Source organism: Vulpes vulpes, chromosome X, assembly GCF_048418805.1.
Source record: "Vulpes vulpes isolate BD-2025 chromosome X, VulVul3, whole genome shotgun sequence".
Taxonomy (NCBI): Eukaryota; Metazoa; Chordata; class Mammalia; order Carnivora; family Canidae; genus Vulpes; species Vulpes vulpes.
In genome coordinates, this window is record NC_132796.1 from 78,899,180 (window position 1) to 78,915,585 (window position 16,406).

At 34.3% G+C, this 16,406-nt stretch overlaps 1 protein-coding gene across 1 annotated transcript in view; it reads left to right on the forward strand.

Annotated features, from left to right (window-relative positions):
- Positions 1-16,406, forward strand: part of COL4A5 (collagen type IV alpha 5 chain) — a 270,709-nt gene that overhangs the window by 138,078 nt on the left and 116,225 nt on the right. Inside the window, exons 4-10 of the mRNA XM_026014911.2 lie at positions 3,371-3,415; positions 7,550-7,594; positions 7,678-7,740; positions 10,010-10,063; positions 10,443-10,469; positions 13,098-13,178; positions 15,687-15,749. Of these exons, the coding sequence (XP_025870696.1) occupies positions 3,371-3,415; positions 7,550-7,594; positions 7,678-7,740; positions 10,010-10,063; positions 10,443-10,469; positions 13,098-13,178; positions 15,687-15,749 (378 nt within the window). The remainder of the gene's footprint in view (positions 1-3,370; positions 3,416-7,549; positions 7,595-7,677; positions 7,741-10,009; positions 10,064-10,442; positions 10,470-13,097; positions 13,179-15,686; positions 15,750-16,406) is intronic.

The window sequence follows — 16,406 nt, forward strand, 5'->3', positions numbered from 1 at the left end:
TTCAATTTGCCAACATACAGAATAACACCCAGTGCTCATCCCGTCAAGTGCCCACCTCCCCTTCCACCACCCCTAGTTCTTTTCCCAGAGTTAGGAGTCTTTCATGTTCTGTCTTCTTTCTGATATTTCCCACTAAAGATGTACAATTTTAATAGACTTCCTTTCCTCAATAAGAAATTATCTCTGTAAAGTTACTAAAAGTGATATTACTAGCTCAGAGGGTACATGTATTTATATATTTTTATGGATATTGCCAAATTGCCCCCTAAGAAGTTGTATAATTTATCCTTGGTTCAGCAATATACAAGAAGATCAATTTCCCTATAGCTTTACCAGCCCTATTATGAAACTTGGCTTTTTGTCAAGCTAATACATGAAAAATGGTCTCTCAATGCCTTTAGTTTGCATTTCTCAAGAGTGAGATTAAGGATCTTTTCACAGGCCCAAGAATCAGTTGTGTTTTCTATGAGCTGTCATATATGACATTCAATTTGCCCATTTTTCTATAGTATTATAGGTGGTTTTATATGTTAATGAGCTATTTATATATTAGGGTGATTACTCTTTGTGTTGTGAGTTGCAATTATTTCCCCTACTTGTAGTGTCCTTGCTGAATATGTGGATGTGTGTATGTGTGTGTGTTTGTATATTTGTGTGTCTGTGTGTTTTTCAAGAGGTCCTTTATAGCATTTGAATTTTGAGTAGCAAATGCCACTATAAGATTATAAAGTAATTGTCATATTTTTTTCTTCTAGTATTTTAATAGTTTCATTTCTTTATGTAAATATTTTATCTATTTCTAATTCATCCTGCTGTGTAGTTTGTTATATAAGTTCCACCTTAATTTTTTCCCAGATGTCCTCACAAATGTATCCCAATGTAAATTTACCCATTGATTTGCAGTGCTACTTCCAGTATAAACCAAATTCACGTGACTATATGGACTTGTTTTTAGACCTTCCATACTCTTTCAATGATGTATTCTGTATTTTTTTTATCTGACAGAGCTAGTGTCCCCTTACTGTTCTTTTTTTTCCAGAATTTTCCTCAATGTTCTTGCTTGTTTATTTTTCCATACAAATTTTAAGTCACGTTATTTAGTTAAAAAAGTAACTCATGTTATTTCTATTTTTATTATGTCAAATTTTAACTAAATTTGTTGAGAATTGACTATTTTTTATGTTGACTTCTTTTTTAAAAAATATTTTATTTATTTATTCATGAGACACACACACACAGAGGGAGAGAGGGGAGGGGAGAGAGAGAGAGGCAGAGAGGCAGAGACACAGGCAGAGGGAGAAGCAGGCTCCACACAGGGAGCCCGACATGGGATTTGATCCAGCTTCTCCAAAATTATGCCCTGGGCTAAAGGCGGTGCTAAACCGCTGAGCCACCCGGGCTGCCCTATTTTTTATGTTGACTCCTATTATCCAAGAACATGAAATGCCTTTCCATTTGTTGTTCTTCCTTTTTGAACTTCAGAAATGTTAACTTTTCTTATGAATCTTGTACATTTCTTATTAAGTTTATTCCTAAATATTTTACCTTTTTTGCTGCTGTAAATTACATATTTTCTTCCATTATGTTTTCTAGTGCATCTGTGTGGAAAGAGTAGATTATTAAACTTTTTTTAAAAAGTAAGGTGTAGTAGGCCCACCCCCAATGATGTCTATGATGTAATCCTCAGGACTTGTGAATATGTTAGATTATAGAGACAAGCAAAATTAAGATGAATTAAATTTGCTAATCAGCTGGTCTTAAAGTAAGGAGATTATTCTGAATTATCTGGGTGGACCTGATGTAATCACAAGAGTCTTTTAAGTGTGGAAGAGGGAGGCAGAAGAGTCAGTATCAGAGTGATGCGATGTTAGATTTCTTCAACTATTGCTAGCTTTGAAGGTTGAAGGCCATGAGATGAGGAATGCTGGCTGCTTTAGAAGCTGGAAAAAAGGAAATGGATTCTCCTCCTAGAACCTCCAAAAAACAGCAGGGTTCTTCAGCTGAGACCACTGTCATACTTCTGACTTCCAGAACTGTAAGATTGTGTTGTTTTAAGCCACTAAATTTGTAGTAATTTATAACAGCAGCATAAAAACTAATATATCAGGTAACCCTTGTACCAAATGAAAATTTTCATGGAAGCCCCACATAAAACATAAAAATAGAGCTGCATTGATGGAAGGAGGGCTGTGACATAGGTTTCAAGGAAAGTCCAGTGGAACTTCTAGGGCTATGAATTGTGCAATTTAGAAATCACCTGTATAAAGCAAGATGTCCCAGTTTAATAAAACCTATCTAAAGCCTCAGGTGGTTGGGATGCCTGGGTGGCTCAGTGGTTGAGCATCTATCTTTGGCTCAGGGCGTGATCCCAGTCCTGGGATTGAGTCCCACATGGGGCTCCCCGTGAGAAGTCTGCTTCTTCGTCTGCCTGTGTCTCTGCCTCTTTCTGTGTGTCTCTCATGGATAAATAAATAAAATCTTAAAACAAATAAAGCCTCAGGTGGTAGTCTACTAGCTGTATGGTCCACTGAAATTCCCATCTTTTGGAGCAGAATTAGGTTTTCTTTACTCCATTTTTTAAAAACTAGTTTATAAAAACAGTGAGGCAAAACTTAAAAAATTCTCAACAATGTGACTGTAACTTAGACATGGCACATAGATTAACACACATGTGGGCAGCCTCTTTTGCATTGAGTCTACAGAAGAAACTTAGAAAGGAAAGTCTGTGGTTCTTTCTTTTCTTTCCTGAGCTCTGCCAGTAGAGAGTGCCTTATAAAGCAAAGCAAAGGTTTAAAACAGCAGAATCAAGAGCAGCACATATTTGGGCTCAGAAATGATGCTATTTATTACCAGCGTGGCAAGCAGATTGACACAATATAGAAACTGCCCAGAATTTCAGCTTATATTTGGCTTATCTATAAATGACTTGAAGAGTATCAGTACCACTATTTCATCTTTGTTTTGTATGATTTTCATAGTTCACTTTTCAGGTACAAAGTTTTTGCTGCATGTTAGCAGTTTTCTTCTCAGTAAATAAAGACCTTTCTTATTTTTTATCATATATCTTTCCTTAGTGCTTTCAGTCTCAATGACAAATACTTCTGCCTTGGGTTTGGAAGTTTCTCACTCTCACAGAGATTCACAAAAATTTAAGTCTCTTATTGTTATAATGTAAAATTAGTGAGGAGGTGTGCGGGGGGATGGGGTAACTGGGTGATGGGCACTGAGGAGGGCACTTGATGGGATGAACACTGGGTGTTAAACTATATGTTGGGCAAATCGAACTTAAATAAAAACAAATGTAAAATAAAATTAGTTATTTGAAGGTGATTTTTGGAGGAACAAGAGCTAAATGTGTTTTATTTTTCAGGGTGATGATGGAATTCCAGGGCCACCAGGACCAAAAGGGATCAGAGTAAGTGATATTTGCTGTATATCAAATGTTTTTTGTTGGTCAAAACAGAGAAAAAGCAAATGAAGTATTATGAGATAACTGAAAAGGACTCATATTAAAATACAAAAAGAAAAATACAATCTTTAAAAAGTTAAGTGTAAGAGTAGATATATGTCTACAATTAGCCTTTCTTTAGTACTTTGGTAGTTATCTTTATATATCCAGATATCTATTTAAACTAATTTAAGAAGGTTTTAAACTAAATTAGTTTATAGATAAGAAGTCCAAAAGTGCTAAATTCTAACAATTTGTTAGTCTATTACAAATAGGTATCATACAAATTATTTTCAATCAGAACTTCCCAACCATGTGACCATCTCAGTCCTCTGGGTTCAGAGGGCCAATTACCTCACATTATATACCCTTCCCAGTATACCACATACAAATATTATAATTTTCTTTGTGTATTTTGAAGAGAGCCAGTTTGGGAAGCACTAATTTAAACCACTATAGTAAAATGTAGCTACTTTGGAAGTATACAACATCTTCTCATTTCTAAGGTGTATAATATTTTCATTTTAATGTTCTGAAAACCAGGATTTGTCTCAAAATGGAAGTGCACATTTAGTGTAATTTTTCTGAAAAGCTTTTAGGTTGATCTATATCTTTCAATGTGTTTTATAATTGGGAGGGAACTAGAGTTTAAAAATAATCCTGGCTTGGGGATCCCTGGGTGGCGCAGCGGTTTGGCGCCTGCCTTTGGCCCAGGGCGCGATCCTGGAGACCCGGGATCGAATCCCACATCAGGCTCCCGGTGCATGGAGCCTGCTTCTCCCTCTGTCTGTGTCTTTGCCTCTCTCTCTCTCTCTCTCTCTCTGTGACTATCATAAATAAAAATTTAAAAAAATTAAAAAAAAATAATCCTGGCTTTTGAAAAATCATATTTAACTTTTCTGAGCCTCAGTTTCTTCATTTGTTATATTAGAGAGTCAAGCAATACAGTCTCCCGGGTGCCTTTTAGCTCTAAAATTCTGTGTTCATAGATTGATGAGACTCCTTAATACAAGTATAAAATATACAAGTGATGACAAATCATGTTTATTTGTGTGACAGAATTAAACATTGTAATCCCTTGATCTCCAGAAATTTAGTAGATGTAAAAATTTTTCATAAACATTAAAAACACTCTGTTTGCTATATACTTCTTAACAACATGTAGCTTACATGTACTACTCACACCTGGTATTTGTAGGGACCTGGAGATGCAGGAAAGAAACTCAAAACCCTTGGTTTTATTAGCACATGTCTTTATGTTATTTTGTAATAAATGGATATCAATATATTGTTAAAGCTTTCATAAGAATCATAATGTATCTCATAATAGCTATAACTACCATTAACTAGGTTGCAAAGACTGCTGAGACTAAAAAAAATGTCCATTCTCTCAATTCCTATTTGCAAGTGTCTGGGAATGCCTCAACTAGAACTTCAGAAGTACCTAGGAATAGGTAGCCTGATAGTTCCAGCATCTTTATGTCTCAGCCCAGAGGAAACTCTTGACATGCAAATTTTAAAAGACTTATTATTATGGAAGATTTTAAACATTCCTAAATTTACAGAGAATATAGTACAATGAAACCCCATGTATACATCATTCAGCTTCAAAGTTAGCAACATTTTGACAAGTTTGTTTCATCTATACCCCACCACTATTTGGGGGGAATATTTTTAGGTAAATCCTTCATATCATTCATTTCACCAATGAATACTTCAATATGTCTCTCTAACTGATAGCCACTCTACCATTATAACACCTCAAAAAATTAGCAATCTTTCAGATATACCTTAAAACAGTCCTTATTCAGATTTCCACAATGGTGTCTTTTTACAATTGGTTTGTTCAAACCAGAATCCAAGCAAATTCCACATATTATTTACATTTGGTTGCTGTGTTTCTCAAGCCTCTTCTATTATGCTATAGGAGAAACTGGGTCATTTGTATTGTACTGCATTCTACATTCTGTATCTGACTGTTTCTTCATAATGTCATTTAAATTGTTCCTCTGTCCTCCATATTTCCTACAGACTGGAGGTTGCCTTACAAGAGGCACTAGAGAACTTTCTGGGGATGTAGGAAGAGCTCTATACTTAAGATTTGTGCATTATACTGTATATAAATTATACTGCAAAAAATTAAAATTAAAAAGAATATACATAGTGCTATGTACTTACTATTGAATTACATCTTATGGCACAAATATCTGTTACCCCACTTTTTTTTTTATTTTGGGCTTTATCATTGGTCTCAGGTATATGATCTTAATTTTGCCATCAGAATTTCCCCATGAACTTTCACCTAATGGCTTAATATTCATTGATGATCATTGCCTAGGTCCATTTTTTGTTCAGAGTTGCAGAATGGTGATTTTTAAAATTTTATAAATCCTTCATTTATCAGGTAGAATTCTGATTTATTAGCTGGAATTCTAATAGGGTAATGAGTTAGTACACCAGCAACTTTGAATGATAGGAAGATTTTTAGAATTTGTTATCATTATAAACACATAGAATTTATGTGATGCAATCAGTTGTACTCATTATTCTTTTTGAAGCCAAAATTAACCTGTTATTGGCTTATGGGAGCCCTTGTAAATTGGCCCCCATCCTGTGTTCTTTTGACAAAACTATATCGATCTTTGAAAACTTGCTTTCTCACAAAAGACTCATCAGGCTTGTCTTGTACATTCCCTCTCCAGATCTGAAATTGGCCATATATCTGATTCTAGGTTCTTTTTTTTTGTGATTTAAGTACCATAGTCTAATGTTAGGGGTTTTCATAGCTACTGGTAGTCAATTGTTTTGATGTCTTTCAGTTGACAGAATTAGAAAATACAGATTTTTTTAAGGGAAAAAATATCATGAGTTTATATTACTTCCAATTGAAATTTAAAATCAAAAGAGGGTTGTATGTTTACTCTCTCTCTTCCCTGCCTCCTATCCCTCCCTACACTGAAAATCTTGATTCTTAATGACATTAATATAATTTGTCATGTTCTTTATCCTACAGTTTACCCGTGATAGCTTCAAAATAGCAATTTGCAAGTGAACAAAACAACAATTTCAATATTAATAGTAATAATAAAATTCTTAAATGCCATTATTATCTTTTTTTACCTCTTCTTAATTTTTAATTATTTAAAATATTTACATTGTTCTCTAACAGCAGTATGGTCAGAGATGCTTCCCATCCATTCTTGCTATCCCCCTATTTTTGTTTTGTATCACTCCTCTTCTTATAAAAGTGTAATATAATATATTCACTGCTTACATTTTGTTCCTTTTACTTAACTTTATGTCCTACAGATTACTACATATTTTAGTACACAGATATTTTTCTCATTCTTTTAAAGGGCTGTATAGGTTTACATTATGTGGATGTACCATAATTTATTTAGACATGTCCCTATTGTTTCTAGTGTTTAGCTGTAATTGTGGTTATATGGTCTTTAGTTATAACAATGCTGCAGTCAATAACCTTGAAATTCAGATTTTGTTTCATAATTTCTAGTGTACCTTTGGAATAGGTTCTTAGAAACGAGTTGCTTCAAAGGGTAAAAATATGTAATTTTGCTAGATATTTCAAATTTCTGTCTATGGTGTTTGAATCTCATTAGCTGTGTACAAGAGTACATTTTTCCTAGAGCCTCACCTATAGAGAATATTGTCAAACTTGTATTTTGCCAATTCTGACAGGAAAATTTGATTGAAGAATTTTTGGAGTGATCACATTTATGTTCTCAGGAGCAGATATATTTGCCACTTACCCATCCCCTGCTAAATTCAGTATTCATTACAGACCTGGGAGAACCACTTTATCTTTTAGGAAAGGCCACTTCCACTAATTTTCCTGCTTCTGCTAAGTGCAATGAAGATAGTGCTCCCTCCAATAGGAGTTTCTTCTATAGTTTCCTATAAAAGAGATTTAAACACGTGTTGTGGGAGGTTTTTTTCTATAGAGAGAATGCTTGGTAATAATCAATGAGACACATTTGTCCAGTGATATTCTAAATGTAATTTTCATAATTCTCTTACGTAGGATATAATTTTATTCTCACTGATTATTGTTTGATTCAAGGAGTTTATTTCTCATTATAGGGTCCTCCTGGACTTCCTGGATTTCCAGGGACACCGGGTCTTCCTGTAAGTAGAATTTGGCTTTAATTGAAAATTCCTTAAAAAGTAATCAAAGAAATATTATACATGTGTTATATCCTTTTTCAAAGGGAATGCCAGGCCATGATGGGGCCCCAGGACCTCAAGGTATCCCTGGATGCAATGGAACCAAGGTGAGATTTTTTTCAACTTAATCTTAGGCAATATGCTTGATAATAATAGATTTTAAAATTTAAACAAATCAATATGAAGAACGTTAGAGATATAGTAGCTTCGTGTCTAAGAGACACATAGAATATGTTCTGAGTTAACACTTTCAATATATTTAAAAGATCAATGATTCTTTAAACGTGTAATCAGCTGGGATATGCGTTGGATTGAAGGTTATTTATTAAATCCTATTTTGATTTTAGTGTAAAGTAGGATGAAAGTTAAAAGGAATTAGGATGTATATGTTTCAAATATTACATCAGTTGTTAAGAGTAATACTTATGAATGTCATTCATTAGCTTTGCCCTTTCTAAAACTAGGTTCAATGTAAGTTTTCAAAAAGTTATGTTTTTGAAATTTTTTTACCTTGCCTAATAGCTTCTTAAGAAAAATCTTAAAAATCTACTTATAATACAGGACATTAATTTTTACTGTATACTGTTAGTATGAAAATGGAAACTTTTCTCCATCAGCAAAAATGATTAATTTAACATTTTTAAAAAAATAAAACTTTACACATGAAAAATTTTTTCCCGGCCCAGTTTTCTTGTCTTTCATCAACCCTTTGCATTTATTATAAAGTGATAGCAAGGAAAAAAAGATGAGGAAAATTTACTTTTTTGACTGTTTATCCTAGCCTCTGTTCTTATTCCTTCACTTTTCTCCTTTTCCTATCTATTAATGCAATATGTTATTATTTTCTGTATATCCTTTTGGTGTTTTCCATTCAACACATGATATTCTGTGAAACTGTTCATGAAATATCTACAATCCATCTAACTAATGGCATGTATCAGATTTTATATTAGTATATATATTTAAAATAACTTGAACAAACTATTTTGTATTATGAAGGCTATATATTTCGTGTTAATTATTGTACTATATTCTTTATGACAATAAAATTATTTTAACCTCCATTATTTCTCCAGGTCAGTGTGACCCTTGCCAACAACAAGTTTTTTACCTTCGATTTGTGAGGCTTACTTGAGTTCTTCATTTCAGCTGGGGCAGACTTCTAGTGATAGGACCAATGTGGAGTAGTTTGCCTGGAACATTGCGTTTTAATGTGGGCAACATTCTTGTGCCTATTCTGGTTATTTGTTTATTTATTTGCCAGCATGCCTTAAGCAACAAAAAGACCACTAGCCAAAGTTTTAAATTTGAAGACCAACGTATCCACAATGTGTATAGTATGCCATATGATGGAAGGGATCTTTTTCTTTCTTTTTGTAAAGCAGCACCTTAGCAGATCTCATGATTAGTTTATATTTGAGGCCCCCAATTATGTGAGCATCAACTTTTTGAATGGGATTTATTATGTATACTTTCAGATTAAATATTTTTTAAAAATATTTCTTACTATGTAACTAATAGAATGAGCCCTAGAAATGGAATCAGAATATATGTGTTCTTTTGTTTTCTGTCTTCTAAACCTGATGTACAAGACTATATCCTTTCTTTCTGGGCCTATTTTTTCCATATGTAAAAAGTGATGGAGACAGGAGTACTGGACAAAACAACTCAAAGACACACAGCTGCAATAATCATACTCTTTCAAGCTTCTGACATGGATATCTCTAGGATTACTATGGCATGTAGGTATTAGGAGGTTGCATTGGGGTTCTTCTGCAGCAATTTTAGCCTTTGTTTTCTAGACCAAATGTCCATATTGGTATTTTACAATAGTGAGTGAGAAAAATTGGGTACCTAGAAAAACATAATGACCTGCAGTTGCTAGAACTATTGCTATTATTGTCCTCTTGGTGATATTAATGGCATTCTTTCTTACCATCTTTTCCTCTTTATAAAAATAATTTAAAATAGTTTACAATAAAAGAAAAATGCAATAGGGCAGTTAAAATAAGAATCTATATAATGCATGGGCAGGAAATTGAGACAAATCATTAACTATTAAATGTGATGATGACCAGGAATCTATGGTGTGATTGCCTCAAAATGAATTTGTCAGAAGAAAATGACTGGGATAGAAGATTTTTTTTCTTTATTTCTGATTAGGATTGATGACTAGGGTTAAAGGCATCTTAGAAGGCTGAATTGGTATGGGCAGTTGATATTGAAATAATTGGAAAGTGAAGGCTAATGAATTTTTGGCAACCTGGCAAGTTTCAGAATGGCTTTTACAGAAATCTTTTCAATAAGTTATCGTTTGTTGGTATACCTATGCTTTGTTTCTTGTTCTTCCAAACTCTTATTTTTAACTCCTTCTAGGGAGAACGTGGATTTCCAGGCAGTCCTGGTTTTCCTGGTCTACAGGGTCCTCCGGTAAGTTATACAGTTGGGATTATAATGAATACAGGAATTGACAGAAGAAGCAGAAGTGTAGAAAGTGAGCTCAGTGCATTCATGTGGAGCAAAGTAGTACATTTTAAACTAGTAAACTATAAAAATATTTTTTTAAAAAAAGAAGTCGATAGTATGGCTCTGTGCTGGGTAAAAGCAAGGATTCTATTGTATTTAATATAAATGTCATCTCTAAGTATCCTAAGATACTTTTTACTTAGAATGACCCTACAGAAAAAAAAAAAAAAAAAAGAATGACCCTACAGTAGTCTACATAATTGACTCCATTTAGAAAGCAGTGTGTTGTTTTGCTTTCACCCCTCTCATATATATAAAATAATATTTTTCTTTTTAATAATAGGGACCTCCTGGGATCCCAGGTATGAAGGTAAGCATCTCATGCTAGGAAAGTAAACATTTTGAATAAGATATTTGGAAAACTTGCAACTTTGATCAGATAATGTCTCTGACTTCTGCCTTAAAATAGATACTTCCAGAAGTTGTGCAGGTACCCACAAGTCTTCCTTAAGTAATCTCCTTTATGCCCATGGCTTTAAGTATCTTCTATGTGCTGATATGTTTGTAAATATGCATATAAGATTCAAGTTTCTTTTTTCTTTAAAGATTTTATTAGAGAGAGAGAGAGAGAGACAGAGAGAGAGACAGAGAGAGAATGAGCAGGGAGTGAGGTAGAAGGAGAGGCAGATTCCCTGCTGAGTAGAGAGCCTAACTTGACTGGGCGATGCTCAATCCCAGGACCCTGAGATCATGACCTGAGCCAAAATCAGATGCTCAACCTACTAAGCCATCAAGATGCTTCTCAAGTTTCTTTTCTAATACTTTCAGTTCCCATTATATTTTGATATAGTTGGCCATCTGATACCTCTAGAAATGCTTTTTTTCCCTGACTTCTGTGACACTACCTTTTCATGATTTTTATTCTATCTGGTCACCCAGTCTCCTATACAAGCAGGTATGAGGACACAGTTCTGACCCTTTTTTCTCTTCTATGCTGAGCAAAATTGTTATAGCTCATGGTATTGTTTACTGTCCAACTACTGAATACCTGTATTTATATCTCTAAAATAGACTTTTCTTCTGAGTTAAATGCATGTATTAAACTGCCTCCCTGACATCTCTACTCAGATATCTCTGAGGCATTCAGATTAACATGTTCAAAGTTAACCCAGACCCCTAAAAACTTAGAGTTAGCATTTATATCTTCTACCCTTTCACACACCTCCTCACTCCATTCTGTCACTAATACTGTGAGTTTTGCTTATAAAATTATCTTAAAATCATCCACTTTCTCCATATCCACTGCCACCACAGTAACCATAATGTCTCATCTGGACTATTGTAATAGCTTCTTCTAAATAAGTCTTTTTTTCTTCACTACTATCTCCTCACCTCCCAGCCTGACTTATTCTAGATTAAGTAGCCAAGAATGATCTTTTAAAAACATAAATCTAATTTAATATCACTGTTTATAAACTTTCAAGGGCTTCCCACTTCACCTAAGATAAAGTCCACATTCTCTTTCAAGGCCTGTAAGACCTGCATATTTTGGTCCATGCCTACATTTCCAGACTTATCTTTTTTTTTTTTTGACCATTTTAACCATTTAATAAAGATAGAGTCACAAGGTTGTGGAGCCATCACTGCCTCTTAGTTCCAGAACTTTCCCATCACGCCAAATAGAAAACCCATACCCATTAGTAGTCACTCCCTGTCTCCTCCTTCCTCCAGCCCCTGGAGCCGTGGATCTACTTTCTACCTCTATGGATTGGCCTACTTTGATATTTAATAGAAGTAGAATCATACAATATGTGACCTTTTGTGTTTGGCTTCTTTCGTTGAGTATATTGTTTTAAGGTTCATCCATGGATCGACTTCATTCTTTACTGTTTAAGGTTCATCCACTTCATTCCTTTCTGTGGCTAAAGAATACTCCATTGCATGGATATTCCACATTGTGTTGGTCCAGACTTATCTTTAAACCACTTTTCCCTTGGCTTGCTGATCACACTGGTCTGAATTAAGTTATTTGAATGTACCAAACTCTTCATTTTTTGGATCCTTTGTATATGTTACTTCAACTACCTACTACTCTTTTTTTTAAAGATTTTATTTATTTATTCATGAGAAACACAGAGAGAGAGAGGCAGAGACATAGTCAGAGGGAGAAGCAGTATCCCTGCAAGGAGCCTAATGTGGGACTCCATCCCGGGACCTGGGATCGTGCCCTGAGCTAAAGGCAGATGCTAAACCACTGAGCTACCCAGGTGTCTCTAACTACCGACTACTCTTAACCCATTTTTACCTGGCTGACTCATTATCTTTTAAATCTCAGCCTGAATGTTGCCTTCATGGATTGCCTTTTTTGACTACCCAAACTAATTCCTCCACTATTTCTTTTTTTAACTGAAATATATTTGATGTAAAGCATTGTATAAATTTAAGGTATTTAACATGTTACTTTGATATATTTATATATTATGATTGCCATTGTAACAATAATTAGCACCTCTATCATGTCATATAATTATCACTTCTTTTTAGTCTTCCACTATTTCTTTATCATGTACCGTGTTGCTTTTCTCCATAGCTTTTAACAGAACCTTTTGTTGTCTTACTTGTTTACATGTTATAATCTGCATTTCAAACCCAATACATTGTTAGCACAATGAGGACAGAGGCCTTGTTTATCTCCTTCACTGCTGAGTATCCAGAGCCTAACACAGTTCTTGGCAAATAGTAATATTTAATAACTGGTTTTTAATGAATGAGTAATGGAAGGTACCACAGTCTCTTAATAAATCGATTGTAATTCAGTGTATTGTGGCCATTTCCCCATTTCCCTTTAAAAGGTAAATTTATTCATGGTAATTACTGAGCTCTCCTAATCTTTAGGACACTTATGTGACAGATTTAATTCTGAGATCATTTTTTGTGCGCTTGACTATTTTGTGTGTCATAACTGTAACTTAAAACTTCCACTGATGATTTCTTTCAGGGAGAACCAGGTAGTATAATTATGTCATCACTGCCAGGACCAAAGGGTAATCCAGGATATCCAGGTCCTCCTGGAATACAAGTAAGCATCCAGTGATTTTCTTCTTTACTATATTGATTAAATCAGATCACAGCATCACCTTTTTCCCGTCAGCTTTTTAATATGCTCTATTTTAGTTACAGAAATTATTATTTGAAGTTTGATAGACATTGCAGGTACCTCATACCTGAAAATAAAAGCAGTCTGGACCAGGAAGAATTTACAAAGGACTTCTTTGTTCTTTTATCTTTCTATCTAGTTTCCATGGAAATTTTTGTTTTGGGGTTTGGCAGTAGAAATATGCTTCTATATTCTTATTCTTGTGCTATGAGGATTAGTAGGTGGTAGGAGTAGTCATGATAATTGTAAATAGTCTGATTAAAAATAAAAATTGAAGGTCTCCCATTTAATATATTAGAAGACATCATTTGTAACACTGTTAGTTATGTATAACATATGTATATATTTTGAAGGCTGAGGGAATAAAATTTATGCATGGTGAACATCAGGTATAATCTTAAGAAAAAAAGTTATGTTAGTCTGTAGATAACATCCCTAGAGACAGCATTATCTGTTGATCAGGTAGTCAATTTCTTGTAGTTTATATTTCACAAAGATTGATCCCTTTGCCAAAAAAAATCAGTACTTTCTAGTATTTGACGACTAAGGTGCAATGTTGGGGAATTTTTTATTAACTACCAACTCATTCCATGCTTGATAACACCCATCCATTTGTTCTTAAGTATTCTTTTTAAAAAATATTTTATTTTTTTATTCATGAGAGATGCAGAGAGAGAGAGAGAGAGAGAGAGAGAGAGAGGCAGAGACACAGACACAGGCAGAGGAAGAAGCAGGCTCCATGCAAGGAGCCCAAGGTGGGACTTGATCCCAGGACTCCAGGATCACCCCCTGGGCCAAAGGCAGGCGCTAAACCACTGAGCCACCCAGGTGTCCCCTTAAGTACTCTTAATCTTGCCCTTTATCCCTTATAATTTGTAGTTATGTAATATTTGAAAATGCAGCAGAATACATGCAAAATATATGTATGTTTTGAAGCATAACTATCAATTGAACACTATGGATCCAAAATACCATTTAAGAAGTAGAACATTTCAAATAATTTTGAATCAACTTGGGGTTTCCTTGGCAGTCACATCCTTCTGCATTCTACCAAGATAATAAGTACCATTTTGAGTTTTCTATTGCTTCTTATACTTTTGTTATATATACATGTATCTCTAAACCAGAGTTTTTAATTTTGCTTTTAAAATAACATAACATTTATGTAGTTTTCTACTTAATTTATTAAGATACATCCATATTCTTGCATGTGGCTGTAGTTCATTCAGTTTCACTTCTATATAACATTCCATTGTGTGAACATACTACATACTACAGTTTGTTTCTCTGATCTCCTATTATTGAATATTTGGTTGTTTTTAATATTTTAATTACAAAATAATGCAGGATTTATACCTAGATAGAGAATTGCTGGATTTCATTGATGTCAAATTTTTAGCTTTTTAAGATGCCAAATTGGGTGCCAAAATAGTTGCATCATTTCCTTGTCTGTGGTCCCAGTTATTCTCACTTTCTTCTTTGTCTATACTCTTATTTATTTTAATTTAATTTAATTATTTTTTGTATCTTTTAAAATTAAAATTTTTATTCTGGTATAATTAACGTACATTATATTAGTTCCAGGTGTACAATATAATGATTTCACAATTCTGTACATTATTCAGTGTTCATCACAATAAGTGCACTCTTGATCCCCTTCACTTATTTCACCCATTTCATCTATCTCCCCTCTGGCACCACCAGTTTGTTCGCTTTATGTAAGAATCTGTTCATTTTTTTATTGTTTCCTTAATTTGTTTGTTTTGATTCTTAAATTCCACATATGACTGAAATCCTATGGTATTTATCTTTGACCTGACTTATTTCACTTAGCACTATTCCCTCTAGATCGACCTGAGTTGCAAATGGCAAGATTTCATTCTTTTTTATGGCTGATATTCCATTGTGGTGTGTGTGTGTGTACACACCACATCTTCTTTATCCATTCGTCTATGGATGGACATGTGAGTTACTTCCATGTCTTGGCTATTATAAATAATGCTACAATAAACACAGGGGTGCATATACCTTTTCAAATTAGGGTTTTCATTTTCTTTGGATAAATACGTAGTTTTTACTTTAGAGAAGCCACTTTTCACTTCTACCATAAAAGCTCCACTAAATGCCCATCTTTATAATTTTATTTTGTAAAACTTCCTTACTATGTATTTGTCCTACATTTGTTACCTACCATTGTAAAACATAAGTTTTCTAAAAGCTGTAGCCATTCTTTTTAGTTAAATTTCTTTATAGTTACTTAATCCTTTTATTCTTATACATTTTAAAATTCTGTTTATAATACTGCAGAATTGTAGAATTGTGTAACCAAATTTGGCAATTGCTTAAGTTAAAATTTCATTCATTTAGTTCTTTGTGTGATAGAGTGAGAGGTTTTTTTTTTTTTTTAATCCTTCTCTTCCTTTATAACAGGGCCCAGCTGGTCCCACTGGTTTACCAGGGCCAATTGGTCCCCCAGGACCACCAGGTTTGATGGTAAGCTTGCTTCTATAATTGTATTTCTCTTACTTGAAAAAAATTCAGGAATAGTAATATTATTTCTACTACTTGAAAGTATAATACATTTTCAATGTTTACAATCTATATATTTGTATATTTTTATTTTTTTTAAGATTTATTTATTTTTATTTATGATGGGGGGGGCAGAGACACAGGAGGAGGGAGAAGCAAGCCCCATGTCGGGAGCCCAACGCGGGACTCGATCCCGGAACCCCAGGATTGCTCCCTAGGCCAAAGGCAGGAGCCAAACCGCTCAGCAACCCAGGGATTCCCCCTATATTTTTTATTTTTATTTTTTAAAGATTATTTATTTATTTGACAGGGGGAGCACATGTGCACAAGTGGGGTGAGGGGCAGAGGTAGAGGGAGAAGCAGACTCCCTGCTGAGCAGGGAGCCTGACTCCCAGGAGTCCAGTATCCTGACCTGAGCCCAAGGCAGATATTTAATGGAATGAGCCACCCAGGCACCCCTATATCTATTTTTTTATTTACAGTATATTTTACAATGCTATGGTGAACAAAATATGTGCTAAGTAATAGCTTCATTTTATAGATGGAGGAGAATGAGGTACACAAAAAGAAAGATTTAAAACAAAATATTGTGTTGGTTATCTCTTGATGTGTCAGTGTTGA